At 43.8% G+C, this 18,901-nt stretch overlaps 1 protein-coding gene across 5 annotated transcripts in view; it reads left to right on the forward strand.

Moving 5' to 3' along the window:
- The window catches only part of CC2D2B (coiled-coil and C2 domain containing 2B), a 111,028-nt gene that overhangs the window by 11,993 nt on the left and 80,134 nt on the right, over window positions 1-18,901 (forward strand). For 4 of the 5 annotated variants that reach the window (XM_045023935.1, XM_045023937.1, XM_045023936.1 and 1 more), the window contains 6 exons: window positions 2,764-2,833; window positions 5,683-5,762; window positions 5,847-5,936; window positions 6,039-6,107; window positions 7,987-8,079; window positions 16,865-17,051. In XM_045023935.1, coding sequence (XP_044879870.1) covers window positions 2,764-2,833; window positions 5,683-5,762; window positions 5,847-5,936; window positions 6,039-6,107; window positions 7,987-8,079; window positions 16,865-17,051 — 589 coding nt within the window. Of the gene's footprint in view, window positions 1-2,763; window positions 2,834-5,682; window positions 5,763-5,846; window positions 5,937-6,038; window positions 6,108-7,986; window positions 8,080-16,864; window positions 17,052-17,502; window positions 17,634-18,901 lie in introns of those variants that run through there. The other variant, XM_045023938.1, reaches the window with a different exon arrangement.

The raw sequence follows: 18,901 nt of genomic DNA on the forward strand, positions 1-18,901 counted from the left end.
TTTGACACATGAATGTATTCATGATTTTACTGATTTATAGTATGTCTATTACTATGAAATCTGGAACCATTACAGATTAGCACAAGCATCAGTTTATAAATGCAAATTTAAAGTAGCAGCAACAAAGATGGTGCTTTAGTATAGAACTATTTGGAAATGCTTAACTCAAAAAATGGACTTTGCAAAATTCTCTAACAGTTTAAGGGAGGCTTTGACAAACCACCAGAGGGAGCATATTCTATAGTCAGGAACTCTGCACCAAGAATTATTCTGCCTCTAGACCTCAAGAGTGCACAGCTATGGACTGTCAACAAAACCAACCCAGTTAAAATTAACTAACTTGCTGTTGCATGGGGAGAGCCAATCCCAAAGTAGCCAGGTGCAAAATATATAGGGCTTTATAGATTAAATCCCTCATCTATAAATTAAATTTCGAAGCAGATAGAAAGGTAATTCAGGACACAGAGCACAAATGCAGTGTGTTAGTTAGGTCCTACTGCACTAATAATAATATTTGGTGCTTCGGCAGCATTTCTTATTGAGTGAAGGCACTTTACAAAGGTTAGTAAATTCTATCACCATTTTATATATAGGGAAAAAAACATTGAGAGGTTCTTTCCTCTTAACCTCTGAGAAGACACTGATTCTAACCAAGCCAGAGGACTGCTGCATTTTGTATTAGCCCACTCCAGGCCCTCCAGACAAGTAGACTTACATCATCAAACTTTAGAGGAGGGAAATGGAATAGTGTTTTTTAGAATGTTGGAAAGGTAGCTGGTACCCATCCTGTTAGGAGCGTTAAATGTTAAAACCAAAACCTTGAATTCAATGTGCATACCAATAAGCACCCAATGGAGACAGTACATTCTCTTGCATACCCCAAATGACTGCCCTCCTGCATCAGTTTTAGACAGCGTGTCAGTTATTTAGGTGAAGTTGCTCAATATAATGTTCATTGCAATTCTCAGCTCCATGGTTACAATTGCATGCACTACCTGCTGAATGTACAAAAGGAAGGGATGCAGGCTGGCAACATTTGTGGAGGCTCTAATATTGCTCTAAGTACTTCATAAAAATCAAAAGAAATCTACTAACAGTAAAGTACGTTTAAATATAGTTTGATAAAAACTAATTACAAAACTAATCAGATTTAGCTCCAGTATTTCTTGTGCTAAATTTTACTCTGTCAGTAGTAGTATAATGGATTTTTAGCAGTGTAAGTAAGAGCAGAATTTGGCCCAATATCTTTTTAATTTACTATATCCTTTCAGGACAGACACATTGTATTTGTGAAAGTAAATATTTAATCTATTAGAGCAGTGGTTTTCAAGCTTTTTCATTTGCGGACCCCTAAAAAAGTTCAAATTCAAATGGTGGACCCTTTTGGAAATCTTAGACATACTCTGCAGACCGCCAGGGATCCACAGACCACAGGTTGAAAACCACTGTTCTGTGGTAACAACAACCTTTTGCAGACCCCTTAGACATACTCTGCTGACCCCCAGGGGTCCAGGGACCACAGGTTGAAAACCATTGTGTGGCATACTCCCTTTGCACAACCTGGAACTGTGGGACTTCTGAGTCCCCTTAAAGTCTCCTCCCTGAGCTGGCTCTCACAATGCTATCCTAGTGACAAACAGCCAACCCGTCCAGGTGTTGTGATCACTCCATCAACATGTGGAGTTGCTGAGTTGCATGAATTCATGCTGAGTTGCATGAATTCATGCTGAGTTGCATGAATTCATGCTGAGGCACTCATGAATTATACACAGGGAGACTCCAGCCAACACCATAGCCCACATAACAGTGCAAGCTCATTAATTAGTTTACCACTTTGTCAAAGGAAAGTGAACATGCACCAGCCTTTGTAATCTGAGCAGATTCCCCAAGCACTTTAGACAAACTCACTGGTAAGGACAAAACATTAAAATAAGTTTAGTAACTATAGAATGATAGATTTTAAGTGATTATAAGTGTTAGGCACAGAGTACATAGTTGGTTGCATAAGAAATAAAAATAGAATCGTGGCCTAAATTCTAACTTTAACAGTCTAACAGTGGATGTTCCATACACAGGCTGATGTCCCTTCTCATCCTGGGGCAAGTCTCCACAGTTCATTGTCTTCCAAATGATCTTCTAGGTGTTGAGATTGGGGAGTAGAAAGGCCCAGTGATGATATCATCAACCGTCATAGTTTCTTTCCACATGCTAGAAAGATCTTTGCTGTGAGGTAGGGGTTAGGTAGCCCCCATTGTATACGTGCCCACTCTGAGGAGTCTCTAGGAGAGTTGATGCTTGATGAGACATCAACATCTGTCTGGCCAATCTAGATGTAAATCTGGCTTGTCAGTGTTAGTTACTCCTTTGTGGCCACTGAAAGGCTAGCTGTGGGCATTTCCCTTTTACTATATATTAAAGCAACAAATACATAGCATTACTTCATAGCTTCACATACAACGATAGTACATACAATTCAGGATATTAATGTTCAAAAAAATCAAGACTTCTTAAATGATACCCCCACAAGGCATGCATTGTACAAAACATATAATCATATCACATCAGTGAATATGAGGGTTCCAGAGTGCTAGTTTGAGGTACAGAGTGTCATACACTGTATTAGACACTTACCGATAGCAAATACTATAAAATATTACACCAGCAGTGCAATATGCAAGTTTAGAAAATTTTAAATGTGGGATCTGCAGTTTAATTTTAAAACTTTTACTTTAAATCTTTCTTCTGGTAATTTGTTTTTCATAGTTGACTGAAGACAGCGAACATGTTATTAGGCATCAAACAGAAGAATTTGTAGATCAGAATTTCCAGGAAGGTAGTGCAATAAAAATACTTGTCTTTGCTCTTGATTGATATTGTTTGACGAAGATGCACTTATTGCCTGAGCTGGAACTATCGTATACGTTTATTGGTCCAGATTGATACCCACACTCACACTGAATAATACCATATTCAGTGGGACTTCTCATGGTGTAAGGCAGCAGTTCTCAAACTGTGGGTTGGGACCCCAAAGTGGTTTGCGACCTAAGTTCCCTCTAAGGTGCTCAGTCACATGGCCATGCAGTAGTCTATTAAGTACTGAGCAGGCACTCAGTGCTGCAGCACAGAGAGATGCCTCTTCCTCAGCCCTGGACCTGCTGCGGCCTGGAGAGAGGCATCTTTCCCATGGCCCCAACCCAGCCCTGACCTGGATTTGCCGTGGCTGAGGGAGAGGCGCCTATTCCACAGCCCCAACCCTGGAACTGCTGCGGTGGGGAGAGGCGCGTCTCCCCCCAGCCCAGGTGCTGCTGAGGGAAGAGAGAGCTGGTGGGGAGTTCTCTCTCCCCACTGTAGCCCCACTGCATCCCAAATCCCTCATTCCTGGCCCCATCCCAGAGACCACACCCCAGCCAGAGCCCTCACCCCCCTGTACCTCAACCCTCTGGCCCAGCTCTGAGCCCCTCATCCCCAGCCCCTCCCCAGAGCCTGCACCCCAGCTAGAGCCCTTATCCCCCTGCACCCCAACCCTCTGGCCCAGCTCTGAGCCCCTCATCTCCAGCCCTTCCCCAGAGCCCTCACCCCCAGCCGGAGCCCTCACCCTCCCACACTATGAACCCCTCAGCCCTACCCCTGCCACATGAATTTCAAGGGACACGATTATAGGACCTAACCACATCAGCCACACCATCAGAGGCTTGTTCACCTGCACATCTACCAATGTGATATATGCCATCATGTGCCAGCAATGCCCCTCTGCCATGTATGTTGGCCAGACTGGACAGTCTCTATGCAAAAGAATAAATGAACACAAATCTGACATTAAGAATTATAATATTCAAAAAACCAGTAGGAGAACACTTCAATCTCCCTGGTCACTCAATAACAAACTTAAAAGTGGCAGTTCTTCAATAAAAAAACTTCAAAAACAGACTCCAACGCGAAACTGCAGAACTGGAATTAATTTGCAAACTGGACACCATCAAATTAGGCCTGAATAGAGGCTGGGAGTGGATGGGTCACTACAGAAACTAAACCAATTTGTTAGTCTCTAAGGTGCCACAAGTACTCCTTGTTGTTTTTCCAAAAACAAATTTCCCCTTGCTAAATACTTACACCTTGTCAACTGTTTCAAATGGGCCATCTTGTTTACATTGGCCTCATTAACACTATAGAAGTGATTTCCGCTCGTTCTTGTCAACTGTTGAGAATTGCCTACTTCCAATTTAAATTGAATTGGCTCGTTAGCACTGACCCCCCACTTGGTAAGGCAACTCCCATCTTTTCATATGCTGTGTATTTATACCTTCCTACTGTATGTTCCACTCCAAGCATCTGATGAAGTGAGTTTTAGCCCACGAAAGCTTATGCCCAAATAAATTTGTTAGTCTCTAAAGTGCCACAAGGACTCCTCATTGAATTTTGTTATGTGCACCAATATGGAGGTGATACGCATTCCATACATGCGTGGGAAAAATTAGAGGGTACACTGGTCACAATCCAATTTTAATGGGGTTGCCAGGGCCAGCATTAGTCTTGCTGGGACCCAGAGTTGAAGCTGAAGCTCCACTTTCACCTGAGGTAGTGGGGCTCAGGCTCTGGCCCCCTCTCCTCCCACCCAGAGCAGTGGGGTTTGGGCTCCACCCCCATGTAGTAATTTTATTGTTAGAAGGGTGTTGCAGTGCAGTGAAGTTTGAGAACCTCTGGAAGGTATTATTCACCATGAGTAAGGGTATAACAATTGGGCCCTTTGTGAATACATACTTTTCTATATTTTCAGGGTTGTCAAAGTAACAATTAATGAAGGTGGTTGCAAAATGTTGAGTTTTATGCTTGATCACTTGATGATTATCAGTTCTGTTCCTTCCCTCTAGGGGACCTGGCATTGGCCACTGTTGGAAAACAGGATACTGGGCTAGAAGGACCTTTGGTCTGACCCAGTATGGCCGTTCTTATGACTGAAATTTTTTAACAAAATGTGAAATACATTGCAAATATTTTTATAATAAGAGATACAGCCTCCCCTCCACAACTCACTTAAATTTAATTCAAAATTAAAAGGGGGGGACCCTACATTTTTAAAATTAGCATTGCATTCAAAAAGTGAATGCTACAGAATGGTTTCAATTATTTACTTTTATTACATATTTATTTTGATTAGTAAAATAAATCTGAGAGTCTGTCTCAGACTCTAGGCCAAATTATTAAAACAATTATATTTTATTAGAAATTAACCGTTTTGTGTTCACATACAACTTTTTAAAAAAATCACATTTAAGATGAAACTTTTCTTTCCAACACTGAATTTATTTAGAAAGTTTGTAGCTAGTAGTCAGGGTTCTGCTGTCTGACATTTTTTGTGTGTAATTTTAGAAGCCAGTTTGAAAATTTGATCCTGGACATTTGTGTTTTTCAGACACCCAGGATTTAAAAATAAATAAATAAAAAGAAATAAAAAAAATTCTAGTTATATCTTGGTGATTCTGCTTACATCTATAAAACTACCTGATGAATACTATTTTAGTTTGTATTTCTATCTAATACCTTTCATAAGAAGACCATTCTATTCACTATAAATAATTAATAGTAAATGGGCTATGCACTGCAGAAGAATATACTTAAAGAAATAGCATTTAGTACCACAAGAAGGTGTGTTAAAAAAGTTATGCTATGCTGGCTTTACCCTAGATGTGGCTGATGTAGAAAAACGAAGGAGTGTAACTGAAGCATTACGAGGTAGAGTAAGAGAGAAACTGAAAACATACAAGGTAACTTATTTTTCTTGTACTGTACTTGTAATTTATTGTTTAAGTGAAACGTGCAACAAGCTACCTTTTTTGTGTGTGTGAAAGGCTGAAAGTTCAGTCAATTTAGAAAACTTTTCTGCTGTGCCACGCTGTTTGGAACACCTCCAAAAGTCAAGTACAAGATCTGTAAAAGTTGTAAGTGAATTAAGTTTTTGACTTTCTGCATGCTTTTCAGAACAATGGTTGTGTCAGTTGTTTCTGTAGAAAATAAGTATAATACTATACCTCTTGTTTTAGGTTGTACAAGAAGAAAAGTCCACAGACAAAAGCCTCTCTGATACTAAAATATACCAGAAAAAGACTGAGGTAATAAATTTTGCAAATAGTAAACAAAATAAGTAAGCTATATACATTATATTCAGTTCAGTGCAAAAAAATGCATGAGTTAAGTTTCCAATAGTATCTTTAACTCTGATGAATGACATGCATCTACTCACATTTTGTTACTAATATGTTGGTTAATATATTGCTGTTTGTTATTGAATGTATATATAAAAAATCCAGATATCCATTGTAGCCAAATTAACATTACTGTTGAAATGTTAACTGTTGAATTTTTGAATTTTTATGAGCTTAACTGTATAACCTGAATGCTGCATTTGCATTTTCTGCCTTTTTTGTGATTCATAAGGTTTGATCCTGCACAAGAGAGGTGCAGAATGTTGTGCATAATGGCCAGACTTGGCAAAATTTTATTTTATTTTTTAGAAATTTGATAGATAATAGTGTTTATTTTTAAGCATTTGTCCCATTTTTATTGACTTAAATTTTCACAATTGCAGGAAATTATGGGGGTCAGACAACAGGAGGAATAATTATTTAATTACAGTAGGTGTTGACATTCAAAAAGTCAAAGCTTTATAACTGTTAAAACACAAATTGTCAACATCATATGTCAAAACATACAAAGTAAATACCCTTAAATCAAACTCATAAGTTCTCAAGCAGCATTTTTCTTACTTTGTCTATCTGTAAATTTTGATTATTATTGATGGAATTATTCTTGGTCAGTTTGTGTGTGTATAATGATATCAATGTCTCTCAACATTCCTGATCGCCATGACCTCGGCAAGAAGGATAGGGGAGATAGCGGCTCTGGCACATCCCTCCTTCACAGTGTTCTTCCCTCACAAAGTCACGCTTAGACCACATTCAAAGTTCACTCCCAAGGTGACCTCTGCATTTTATGTGAACCAACTGATTCACCTTCCAACCTTTTATCCCAAGCCTCATCAGGATAGGGAAACCATGCTCCATATGCTCAAAGTTAGGAGAGCCTTAGCCTATTTGGCAGGAGAAGAGTTTTTAGAAAATCTCCAAGACTCTTCCTCTCCATTGCGGATAGGTTGAAAGGCCCAGCGATTTCAGCTCAAAGACTCTCCAAATGGGTCTTGAACTATATCAAACTCTGTTACCAGATTCACAATTTAGCACCCCCATCCACAGTACACTCTACGAGATCAGTCTCTTGTCCGTTGCCTTTGCCCAGGGTATCCCTACATCAGAAATCTGCAAATCAGTTACCTGATCATCTGCACACACTAAAGCCATATTGGGGGACTCTCCTGCAGATGCCTGAGTTGGCACCACAGTTCTATCATCCATGACAGACTCGACTCTGAAGCCCCATCCTTCAGTGGGAGGTCCTGCTTGGGACTCACCTACAGTGGAGCACCCATAGGGACTTTGCTTGAAGAAGAAGAAGTTACTCACCTTGTACAGTAACAATGGTTTTTTGAGATGTGTGTCCCTATGTGTGCTCCATGACCCATCCACCTCCCCTCTGCCTCAGAGTTCTTGGCAATAACTCTTCAGTAGAGAAAGAACTGAGGAGGATTTGCCTTTGGCAGAGCATGAGGTAGAGGGCAGCACATGCATAGGCTGAATGGACACTGTTACAAAAGTTCTCCAGTCAGCAGTGCAGAAACGCAGATATACCTAGAATGAAGCACCCATAGGGGACACACATCTCAAAGAACCATCATTACTGCACAAGGTAAGTAACTTCTTGTGGCCATCTCTGATAACTTACTGAAAATCAAAACAATTTTCAACTCCTAAATCTGAAAAAGATTGTTTTTTTTTTTTGGTTACAGACAAGATTTTTACTTCGCTCCATAATAATAATGATTGCTGAAGATTAGTGTTTATGCTTGGGGTTTGTTTGTTTGTTTTTCATCCTTAGACAGAAATCTTATCAGATGACAGTTTTACATTTTTTATCATGACTGGTGAAGAAGGCTCAGAATTAAAAGATTTGGACAAAAATACATACCAGGTATAGCATTTTTTTCTTCATGAAAATCATCTGTATTCCTTAAAGAATATCTCATATTTATCTAATCCTCTTTGTGTATTCTTAATTTAACTAATGCCACTCTCCTTCAGGCATCTATGAACTATTGTAAAGCACCAATCACTGTAATATCTAGGCACATTTTCTCTTTCCCCAGGTAATTCTGTGCCTCCTTTCATGTCTCCCCAAAAAATTTCCTCTCCTATGATTTGCACCTCACAACTTGTTTCAGTTAGCTGACTTTCAATCATTGATCACTTTGGAAGTGCTCCTATCGCCAGTATTGCTCCTGAGCACAAAAGAGTTATTTATTTATATAAAAGAAACAAAACGTTAACTTTACAACTCAAATATTTGCTACCCATAATTTATGCCCATAAAATAAAACACAAGCAAAATGCCCTTCCAAGAACTGTGTCCCCTCTTGTTTTGTTTCATTAATTCTCCTAAAACATTGTTGATCATGTCTTTACTCTTTAACTCTTGGTTATAAACTTATCAGGATAGTTTATAACTATATACTATATATATAACTATATACTATATATATAACTATATACTCTTGGTTATAAACTTATCAGGATAGGGACCTTGTCTTACTTTTTGTATAAATTATAATGCACATCACTGGTATTATTAAATAATATGCAACATTTGGATTGTATAAAAGATAAACAATTATCCATCGTAGGATTATAAAAACATTGTAGATTTAAAGTGATAGTAAACTATTGGTAAGGCGGAACAAAATAATAGTAAGACAAATCCATCAGTAGTCTACTTTTTTCTACAACTAGAGCCAATATCTTTTGTGTGTGTAGTGTGTAGAGTTTAAAATAAACTAAGGCCCCAATCCTGCAAAGACTTTTTATGTTGCCACTGCCCTGGTGAAGCTTCCTGTGGGTACGTCTACACTACAAGACTATTTCGAATCTACTTAATTCGAATTTGTGGAATCGACCTTATGAAGTCGAATTTGTGTATCCACACTAAATACACTAATTCGACTGTCTGAGTCCACAGTAACGGGGCCAGCGTTGACTTTGGAAGCAGTGCACTGTGGGAAGCTATCCCACAGTTCCCGCACTCCCCGCTGCCCATTGGAGTGCTGGGTAGAGCCCCCAATGCCTGCTGGGGGGAAAAATGTGTCGAGGGTGGTTTTGGGTAACTGTCATCATTGAACCATCAATCACGCCCTCCCTCCCTCCCTCCCTCCCTGAAAGCGCCTGCGGGCAATCTGTTCGTGCACTTTTCTGCTCAGTGACAGCGCGGGCGCCACAGCACTTTGAGCACAGATCCCGCTGCAGTTATGGCCGTTGTCAACTCCTCGCACCTTATCGTCCACCTCTTCCACAGTCAGCTGCTGAGAAATCGGGCTACTTTTCAATGGTGCTGCGAGCACTGGTGGACCATGGGGGACGTTTTACCAACATCAACGTCGGGTGGCCAGGCAAAGTTCATGACGTGCGTGTTTTCAGGAACTCTGGTCTGTTTAGACGCCTGCAGGAAGGTAGTTTCTTCCCGGACCACAAAATAAGTCTTGGGGATGTGCAGATGCCTATAGTGATCGTCGGGGACCCAGCCTACCCGCTAATGCCCTGGCTCGTGAAGCTCTGTGCAGGCGCCTTGCACAGCGACAAGGAACTCTTCAAGTACCAGCGAGCAGTGAGCAGCGTGACCTGTGACTGTTCAGTTTCTTTACAGAGAAGCTGAACCTGCCCCTGTTTCTTTACCAAGTTACTGTTGACTAGCATCTGCAGTTACATACCCCGCCCACCCCGCTTCCCCAACTTCCAACACACGTTTAAAAATAAAATACATGTTCCACTGTAACTTTACAAAGGTTTCTTTATTGATGACTTTGCGTTACAGGGTTGAAACTGGGACACGGACTGTGCTGGGTAGGGTGTGCGGTGATGTAAAGACCGCCTGTAAACTCGAGGAATGACAGGCTCCTGCTCCCAGAGCGGTCTGCAGTGCCGGACTGGATGTTTCAACGGAGCCTGCCATCCCTCCTTTTTGGGACTCTGTGTGCGTGGGCTATGTGGCCTTTTGGCGGGGGAGGACGGATACAGATTCCTCTGCTGCGTGGCTCTGTGGTCCAGGACAGGGACCGTTGCATGAGATCTGTAACCCCCCTCCCCCGCTACAAAGTCACGTACCCCCCCACCCACACAGAACCTGCAAACCACCTCCCATACCGACCAGGGTGCGTACTGACTGCAGTGTGTGTGTGACCTGCTGCTGATCCTGCCCCCATGTCTGTACCCTGGTAAAGGTGATTGTCTTGTCAAATTACCAACCCCCTTCCCCCCCTTCAAACACAGTCTCCTCTAAAAGAACATGACGGAAAAAGTAATTAACAGAAAAGTATTTTTTATTATCAACTAGACAGTTAGGGGATGAAACTGGGATGGGGGCTTGGGTGAGGCGGGAAGGAAAGGACTTCTCAAAATTTAGGCTATGAGAGCTTTTCGGTACTTGAGCACTCTGCTGGGGTGCAGTGACAGTTTACACGGCCTCTGGCGCCCCTCCTTCTGGTTATTTTGGGTGAGGGGGGTATGGGACTTTGTGGCGGGGGAGGGCGGTTGCAGATACACTGCAGGGGGGCTCTGTCCTCCTGCCTGAGGTCCTGCAGAACATGCACAAGGCGCAGGAGCATGTCCGTTTGCTCCCTCATTAGTCCAAGCAGCGTTTGAGTCGACTGCTTGTCTTCCTCACGCCACCTCTCCTTCCGTTCGCTGTGTGAGCGCTGGTACAGAGAGAGGGTCTCCCTCCACTGGCTCTGCTGGTCCGCCTCGTCTCGGGAGCACCCCATAACTTCAGCGAACATCTCGTCCCCTGTCTTTTTCTTTTGCCGCCTAATCTTTGCCAGCCTCTGTGAGGGGGATGCTGTGGCAGGTCTGGAGACAGTCGAAGCTGTGTGATGGGAAAAAGGGAGTGAATTCCTTGCAAAGATAAATTTTGGCGAACAATGAACACAGTGTAGTCTGTCTCTGTGAATTCTGGGTTGAGATCCCAGTGCCTGATGGGGCAAAAACCATTTTCGCGGGTGGTTCTGGGTAAATGTTGTCAGTCATCCCTTCCTCCGGGAAAGTTACAGCAGACAATCATTTCAAGCCCGTTTTCCCTGGATTGCCCTGGCAGACGCCACAGCGTGGAAACCATGGAGCCTATTTTGCCTTTTGTGCCTGTCACCGTATGTGTACTAGATGCCGCTGACAGAGGCGGTCCAGCAGCGCTACACAGCAGCATGCTTTTGCTTTTGCATGATAGCAGAGATGGTTACCAGCCATACTGTACCATCTACCATACCATAAATTGGTAATAAGATGGGCATGGTTACCAGTCCTTTTGCACTGCACCATTTGCTGCTGTCATAAGTGCCCCTGGCTGCTCTTAGCCAGGGGCGCAAAAGCCAAAATTGGGAATGACTCCCTGAGTCAATCCCTCCTTTTTGGTATGTAAAAATAGAATCAGTCCTGCCTAGAATATGGGCACGTGTACTAGAGAACCACTGTATCAGAGAACCAGAGAGCACAGCTGCTCTGTGTCAGATCCTGCATAGATTATGAGCTGAATGCTATTCACAGGGGGTGCTCCTGCAACAACCCCACCTGTTCATTCCATTCTTCCCCAGCCTTCCTGGGCTACCATAGCATTGTCCCCCCACTTGTGTGATGAAGTAATAAAGAATGCAGGAATAAGACACAGTGCCTTGTTAGTGAGAAATGAGTGGAAGGCAGCCTCCAGTTGCTATGATAGTCCAGATAGGACATTAAGGAGTGTGGAGGAGAGGAGCCCAGCATCCTGCTGCTAGTCCAGGGGCAATTGAATCTTTTCTTTACACATGAAGGGTGGGGGCTGATGAAGCTCAGCCCCCTGTTGCTATGATGAGGACGGTTACCAGCCATACTGCACCATCTACCAGGAAAAATTAGGGCCAGGCGCCCTTTATCGACCTCACTGATGCTAGTATGCATGGTTACCAGTCCTTTTGCACTGCCCCATGTGCCAATAGGCTGATGATGACGATGGGTATCAGTCATATTGTACCGTCAGCCACCCATGGCGGGGGGGGAGTGAGGATGTCGGTGTTCAGTGCTGCACCATCGCATCTATCTTCAGCATTCAGTAAAGATACGGTGACATGTAAAAGAGTCAACAGAGGATTGTTTTCCCTTTCACTTCTGGGGGTGGGGGGGGGTGCGTAAATTGCCGAGCTATGCCCTGACCCACCGCAGACACTGTGTTTGACCCTAGAAGCATTTGGAGCTCAGCCAAGAATGCAAATGCTTTTCGGAGACAGCAGGAACTGTGGGATACCTTGCGTCCTCAGTCCCCCCTCCCTCCATGAGCGTCCATTTGATTCTTTGGCTTTCCGTTACGCTCGTCACGCAGCAGCGTGCTGAGTCTGTGCTATGCCGTCTGTCCGGAGATTTTTGAAAAATACTCTGGACCAGGCGTAACATTACAGTAATTCCCCTAATTAGATGCAGGAGTCTCCGAGCGAGATCACCCTGAGGACGGTCACTGAAGGAGATAGAGAGCGCATGCTGCGTGAAAGCCAGCACAAACCAGGGCCCTATGCAGCCGTGCTCGGGGAGGCAATGCTCCCTGAGTACCTCATGAAAGCCTTGCGCGGAAAAGTGTGCTGCCACGGAGCACCCAATAAGGCAGCTCTCCCCAGGAACCTCCTGCGGAGGCTTTTCGATTACCTCCAGGAGAGCTTCGTGGAGATCTCCCAGGAGGATTTCTGTTCTATCCCCATATATAGAGAGACCTCCTTTTCACATACTTCAGATTCCTGTTATATTAAGAATAAAAGTTTACATGGTTAAAGCACTTACCGAGTGATCCTTCCCCTGATTCAGGGTCCGGGTTAATGGACGGTTGGTAGGGGATCTCTGTGACGGTGATGAAGAGATCCTGGCTGTCGGGGAAACCAGCGTTGTAAGCGCTGTCGCCTGCCTCGTCCTCCACAAACCCTTCCTCATCTTCCCCGTCCGCGAACATCGCCGAGGAACTGGCCGTTGACACTGTCCCATCGTCAGAGTCCATGGTCGCTGGTGGGGCAGTGGTGGCAGGCTCCGTAGCGTCCGTTTGCCGCTTTGATTTTTTGGTAGCCTTGTCTGGGGTCCTTGATTTTCACGCGGCGCTGCGTGGCATCCCGGCTGTATCCTCTGTCTCTCATGGCTTTGGAGACCTTCTCGTAGGTCTTTGCATTCCGTTTTTTGGAGCGCAGCTCCGAAAGCACAGACTCCTCGCCCCACACACCGATCAGATCCAAGAGTTCCCGGTCAGTCTATGCTGGGTCCCTCTTTCTATTCAGAGATTACATGAACTCCTCTGCTGGAGAGCTCTGCATCGCTGCCGGTGCTGCTGAGCTCGCCCCGATGTCCAACCACGAAATGAGATTCTAACTGTCCAGACAGGAAAAGGAATTCAAATTTTCCCGGGACTTTTCCTGTGTGGCTGGTCAGAGCATCCAAGCTCGGACTGCTGTCCAGAGCATCAACAGAGTGGTGCAGTGTGGGATAGCTCCCGGAGCTAGTAAGTTCGATTTGCATCCACACCTAGCCTAATTCGACATAGCCATGTCGAATTTAGCGCTACTCCCCTCGTCAGGGTGGAGTACCGAATTCGAACTAAAGAGCCCTTTAGGTCGAATTAAACGGCTTCCTGGTGTGGACGGTTGAGCGGTTAATTCGAATTAACGCTGCTAAATTCGATTTAAAGTCCTAGTGTAGACCAGGCCTGTGTTAGACATTCACCAGGCTGCTACATTTGAATCCCCAAATGCTAGACTGGGGTGGGCAAACTATGGCCCACAGGCCGAATCTGGCTCCTCAGGGCTTTGGATCAGGCCCGCGGGATTGCCCCCTGTGGCCCCGTGGGGCCCCGCACACCCTGCACTGCTCTGCAGAAGCGGCTGGTACCAGTTCTCTGCAGCCCCCGGGCGGGGGGACAGAGGGTTCCATGCGTTGCCCTTCCTTCCAGGCACTGTTCCCCGCAGTTCCCATTGGCCGGGAATGGGGAACCGCAGCCAATGGGAGCTTCAGGGGAGGTACCTGGAGGCGTGGCAAGGACAGTGCATGTGGAGCCCTCCACCCCTCCCTCCCCCAGGGGCCGCAGCACTTCCTGGAGCGGCATGGGGCCAGGGACAGGGCAGGTGTGCAGCGAGCCTGCCTTGGCCCTGGTGCGCGCTGCTGCCACCCCGGAGCTGCTTTAGATAAGCGGCGCCGTGCTGGAGCCTGAATCCCTCCTGCACTCCGCCCCACAACTCCCTGCCCTAAGCCTCCTGCCTGCACCTCGCACCCCTCCTGCACCCCAACTCCCTGCCCTGAGCCCCCTTGTACACCCTGTACCCCTCCTTCATGGAAGTGGGACCTCATGGTTCAGCCGCTGTAAGCCCCAAGGACCAGTGCTGACTCCTCCAAGACACCAGTTGCTTAAGCAGAGCTCCAACCTTGTGGGTACTTTGGTTAACCATTTACCTCTCCATGGATATGTGATAGCTGAAGCACATAACCACCAGTTTTTGCAAAGGTTTCTAACCAAATTACTCTTTACTTTAGATAGCACAAGAAATGGAGGGATCTAGATAGAATAATAAAAATCCTGCACACATTTCTCTGCTTCAGTTTCCTCACCACATTTGAGCATTCTTTGGGGTCCGGTCAGAGTTTTTTAAGGAGTCTAGGATCCATCCATCCTTCCTCTCCTCCTTCCCTCCTGCACATGGCTTCTCTTTCAGAACATGGAGTCCCTCTCATTCCTGCAGCCTACTTCTGGTCTTTCCCCCCTCTTTCTCCAAAATGGCTGATGAGAGCCCCTTTCTTGTATAACCTCCTTTGTAACACGCTGATTAGTCTCATCAGGTATTCAGTCTCCCACCAGTGATCCGTTGCTTAGTTATCTCCCTCTACCCTCATACCAAATTCAAACTTGAAAAACTGGTTTGTCCAGGGTGGTAGCCAGCTCCTTTACAACCCTCCATTGTTGGCCCTATGTTACTACTTCTTGGAATTTCAGTCCAGTAAAGGCAGCAGAGAAAGCAGATGAGCCCCCACCCCCCATGAAGGAGGCCCATTTTCTCCTAATCAGAGAGCCAAGGTTTGTTTGTTTTTTTTAAACTTTCTGTGCAAAATGTTTTGCTCTCTTGGAGATAAGAAATAAAAAGAATTCTGGATGATGGGTTACTCTGAGTTATGTCACTCAAAGTTCAGGGATTTTCTGTCTCTTCTATCATTGAAGGTACAACTAGGCTTGAAGGCTATTTCATTGTTCAGCACTTAGATACTATAGTGATACGCATTATAGAAATACTATATGTAACCCTTCTGCCCCTCTAAGTTGGCAGCAACAAGGGCCGGGTTCAGTATCCAGGGGTTCCATTTCAATAACACAATGCAAAACCGGCTCGAGCCCCCACCCAGTGACCTGGGACAATTACCTACCACCCCCCGGGCGCCTCTAGGAGGCAATACTTCCCCACTCGCAAGCACAGAGTCCGAGTGTAGCAAAATCCTTTTAATAAAGGAGGGAATCAATGCGGCATCATGTTGGAGAGACACCACAAACAGGACTATACACAAACCATAAGCAAAAAACCCACCTCCAAGTACATTTGGCAATGTCCTTTCCCCCTTAGGGTCTTAAGTCCAATCACCCCAAAGTCCAACAACCCAAAAGTCTCTGTCTCTGGTCGGTGCCACCCCAGAGTTCAAAAGTTTATCTGCAGAGTTTTACCCCCCCCCCAGCCTGGGTGGAAATAAGGTGTTAAGGGGCACCTTACGTGGGCCAGGGCCAACTGCCCTGCTTCTCCGTGGAGTTCTGCTGCAGCCTTCACCACGACTGGCTCCACTCCACCAGCTGTGCTGTTCCTCCAGCAGACCCATGAACCACGTCAGCCGTCCCAACAAACCGCTCCACACTGCTCACTGTTCTATGGGCTGCTCCAACATGCTGCAGACTGCTCCGCTCTGCCAGCCGCTTAGCGATCGATCTTCAGGCTCCCCCACTCAGTGATCTCAGCTCAGTAAGCTTAGCTCTTTTAGTGATTTCAGCTCTTAGTGGTTTCAGCTTGTAGTAGGGGAGCCCCAGTGCCACATTGGCCCAACGTGAATTCAGGTCAGCAGCCTCTAGACGGACTCCTAAAGGATTCAAAATTAGCTCTGCTCTTTAACAGTGGAGAGAGGAGGATGTGCAATTGGTGTTCCAGGCCCTCAAAAGGGGCCCATAGCATCAGGTACACACACCAGTCCCCAACCTCTCTTCCTTTCACTGGGTTTTGGAACCCATGTCCCTTGTCTAGCAAGTACTATTTAATGTAGGTTGAGTCATTTCTGTCATAAAGCAGTCTCATAGTTCCTCATTCACATAATTAGGGTGACAGCACTTTTTTTCCTTCCTGCCCCAATAACAAAGAAATTGGGGATCCCAAAGCTATGAAAATAACCATCCCAGGCTGCTGTGTGTTATGCTAAGTGGAGTGGGTTTACCAATGCAAATGCACATTCTTGAAATTCCTTTGCCCACTCCTCATAATTTACCACTGGATGTCAGGGTAGAGCTCATCCTGACTCTGCTTACATATAGATAGGAAAGGGAAACAAAACAGAAAATTTGCTTTTCCTGAGGATTATTGTGTCCATTTAGATTAATTTATCGAGCAATTCTTTTATGCTAATGTAGATATTTATCATATATATCACATCATTCTGTTAATTTGTGTGTAAATGGAATTGATTTTCTTGATGAACAGCAGAAATTAATACATGACAGTCATCGAGATCTTGATGTCTTGAATGATGAAAGTAGTCCTCTGCTTGACAGAGTGGAAGATGTTTTATTGCCAGATGTGCTTGAAGTGAAAGCTGCTGAATATGAATGCAATGAACTGCAAATTAACAAGCAATGGGAACATCTTTTTGTGCCAAGCAGTTCTCCAGGTATTGTGCCTTTCATATAAAATTAGGAAATTTATTAAGTATATGATGAATGGCATTAGTGTAGTTAGCACTATGACATGTGCAGTTCTCAGGGTGAATTAAGTGAAGATAAAGAATAAAGTAAACTTTCAGAGCCAATATTGAATCCAGTCTGTAGATATAAATGGAGATAGATCTGTATCTGTGCTCTAGTCTAGTAGCTCTGGCGTTTGAACTAGGTTCAATTTTACGAAAAGCAAAAATTACATGACAAAAATGTGTAATTATTTTATAAATTGTGCAAATAAAGAAGAGTGTGTGATTCAGATCCTTAACTGCAACCATCTACCATCTTATCTCCCAGCTCATAGCATCTAATCATCTTAACCATCTGCCACTAACCACATACCTTTTTATCTACATTAACCCATACCAACTTATCTATTGCCTTAACTTAACTGCAGCTTCAGTACATATCTCATGGCTGGACAGAAATTGCCACCACATCAGTTGACAAAATGGACTAGAAGAAGATGGGAAGAATTTTAGGAAATTGCAGTGATCAGCTAAACTGTTAAATCAGTGTTCTTGCCAGAAAAAAAAGTAATTATTATTTATACAGTAACAAATGTGTGGTATTTTAGGTATTTTAAAGACAAATAAGAGTTAAAAAACCAGTCCCCAAAATGTTACAATCTGTACAATACTAATCTAAATTACTAAATTTACTAATCTAAACTATATATATTTAATAATGAGAATTTTTTTAACTTTGAGGGTTTTTTTTTAGGGCTGTCAAGCCATTAAAAATTAATCACAGTTAAAAAAATGTAGGGGGGAAATCTTAGTTTGATTTTTTTTTTAAATATTTTTATTGGAAGTATAGAGTACAATAAAATTAAGGAGCCTAACCTTGCTCCCTATGAAGTCAATAACAAAACTTCCATTAACTCCAGAGGGAGACGGCGTACTGATATGTCCAAGATTGTATAGAATCTAAGAATAATACTCAGAGCCAGATGATGATAAAGGTTTCAGAGTGGTAGCCGTGTTAGTCTGTATCAGCAAAAAGAAGGGGGAGTACTTGTGGCACCTTAGAGACTAACACATTTATTTGAGCATAAGCTTTCGTGGGCTAAAACCCACTTCATCGGATGCATGCCCACAAAAACTTATGCTCAAATAAATTTGCTAGTCTCTAAGGTGCCACAAGTACTCCTCGTTATTTTTGATGATAAAGGTTTCTTTTAATAAATCATCTGATCTCAATGAGGGCCTAGATACCAATTAATCTTTACTTTTAGAGGAGGAGAGTGGTCGTGGACATAGTAAGGAACTGTGAGGTGTATGCTCTGTCAAGAATAGGGTCATGGTCATCTTGCAGCTGATCTAACGAGGGAACTATAGTACAGAGAAAATAAGGGAATTTTAATGTAAGTGAATGAAAGCTCTAAGTGTTCCCACCTGGAACAGTTGTAACAGGTTTCTAGTTGTTCTGATTCCAGTTTCCAGTCTTGAGAGCCATTGGTTGCTACATTCTTGTATTTTTATGTTGTTCCACTTAGAAGACTGGGAGGTCATGTCAGGAGATAATTGGAATAAATTAGATGTTCAAAACCAGATCCTCATATTTTAGGTCAGATTTAGGTTGGAAGGATACTCTGATTCTGGAAAGATCATCCTGTATATGGGCCACCTCCTCCTCCAAAAGCATCCAAGCATCTACTCCGAATACTGCCACCAACTCGTGATCCAAAGCCTATCAACATCAGTAGAAAAACTTCCACTGACATCAGTTCAGAACCTTTGTGGCCTTGGGCTAGTCACTACACTTGTCTGTGCCTCAGTTTCCTCATCTGTAAAATAAGGAT

Source organism: Mauremys mutica, chromosome 7 (genome assembly GCF_020497125.1).
Source record: "Mauremys mutica isolate MM-2020 ecotype Southern chromosome 7, ASM2049712v1, whole genome shotgun sequence".
NCBI classification, from domain to species: domain Eukaryota; kingdom Metazoa; phylum Chordata; order Testudines; family Geoemydidae; genus Mauremys; species Mauremys mutica.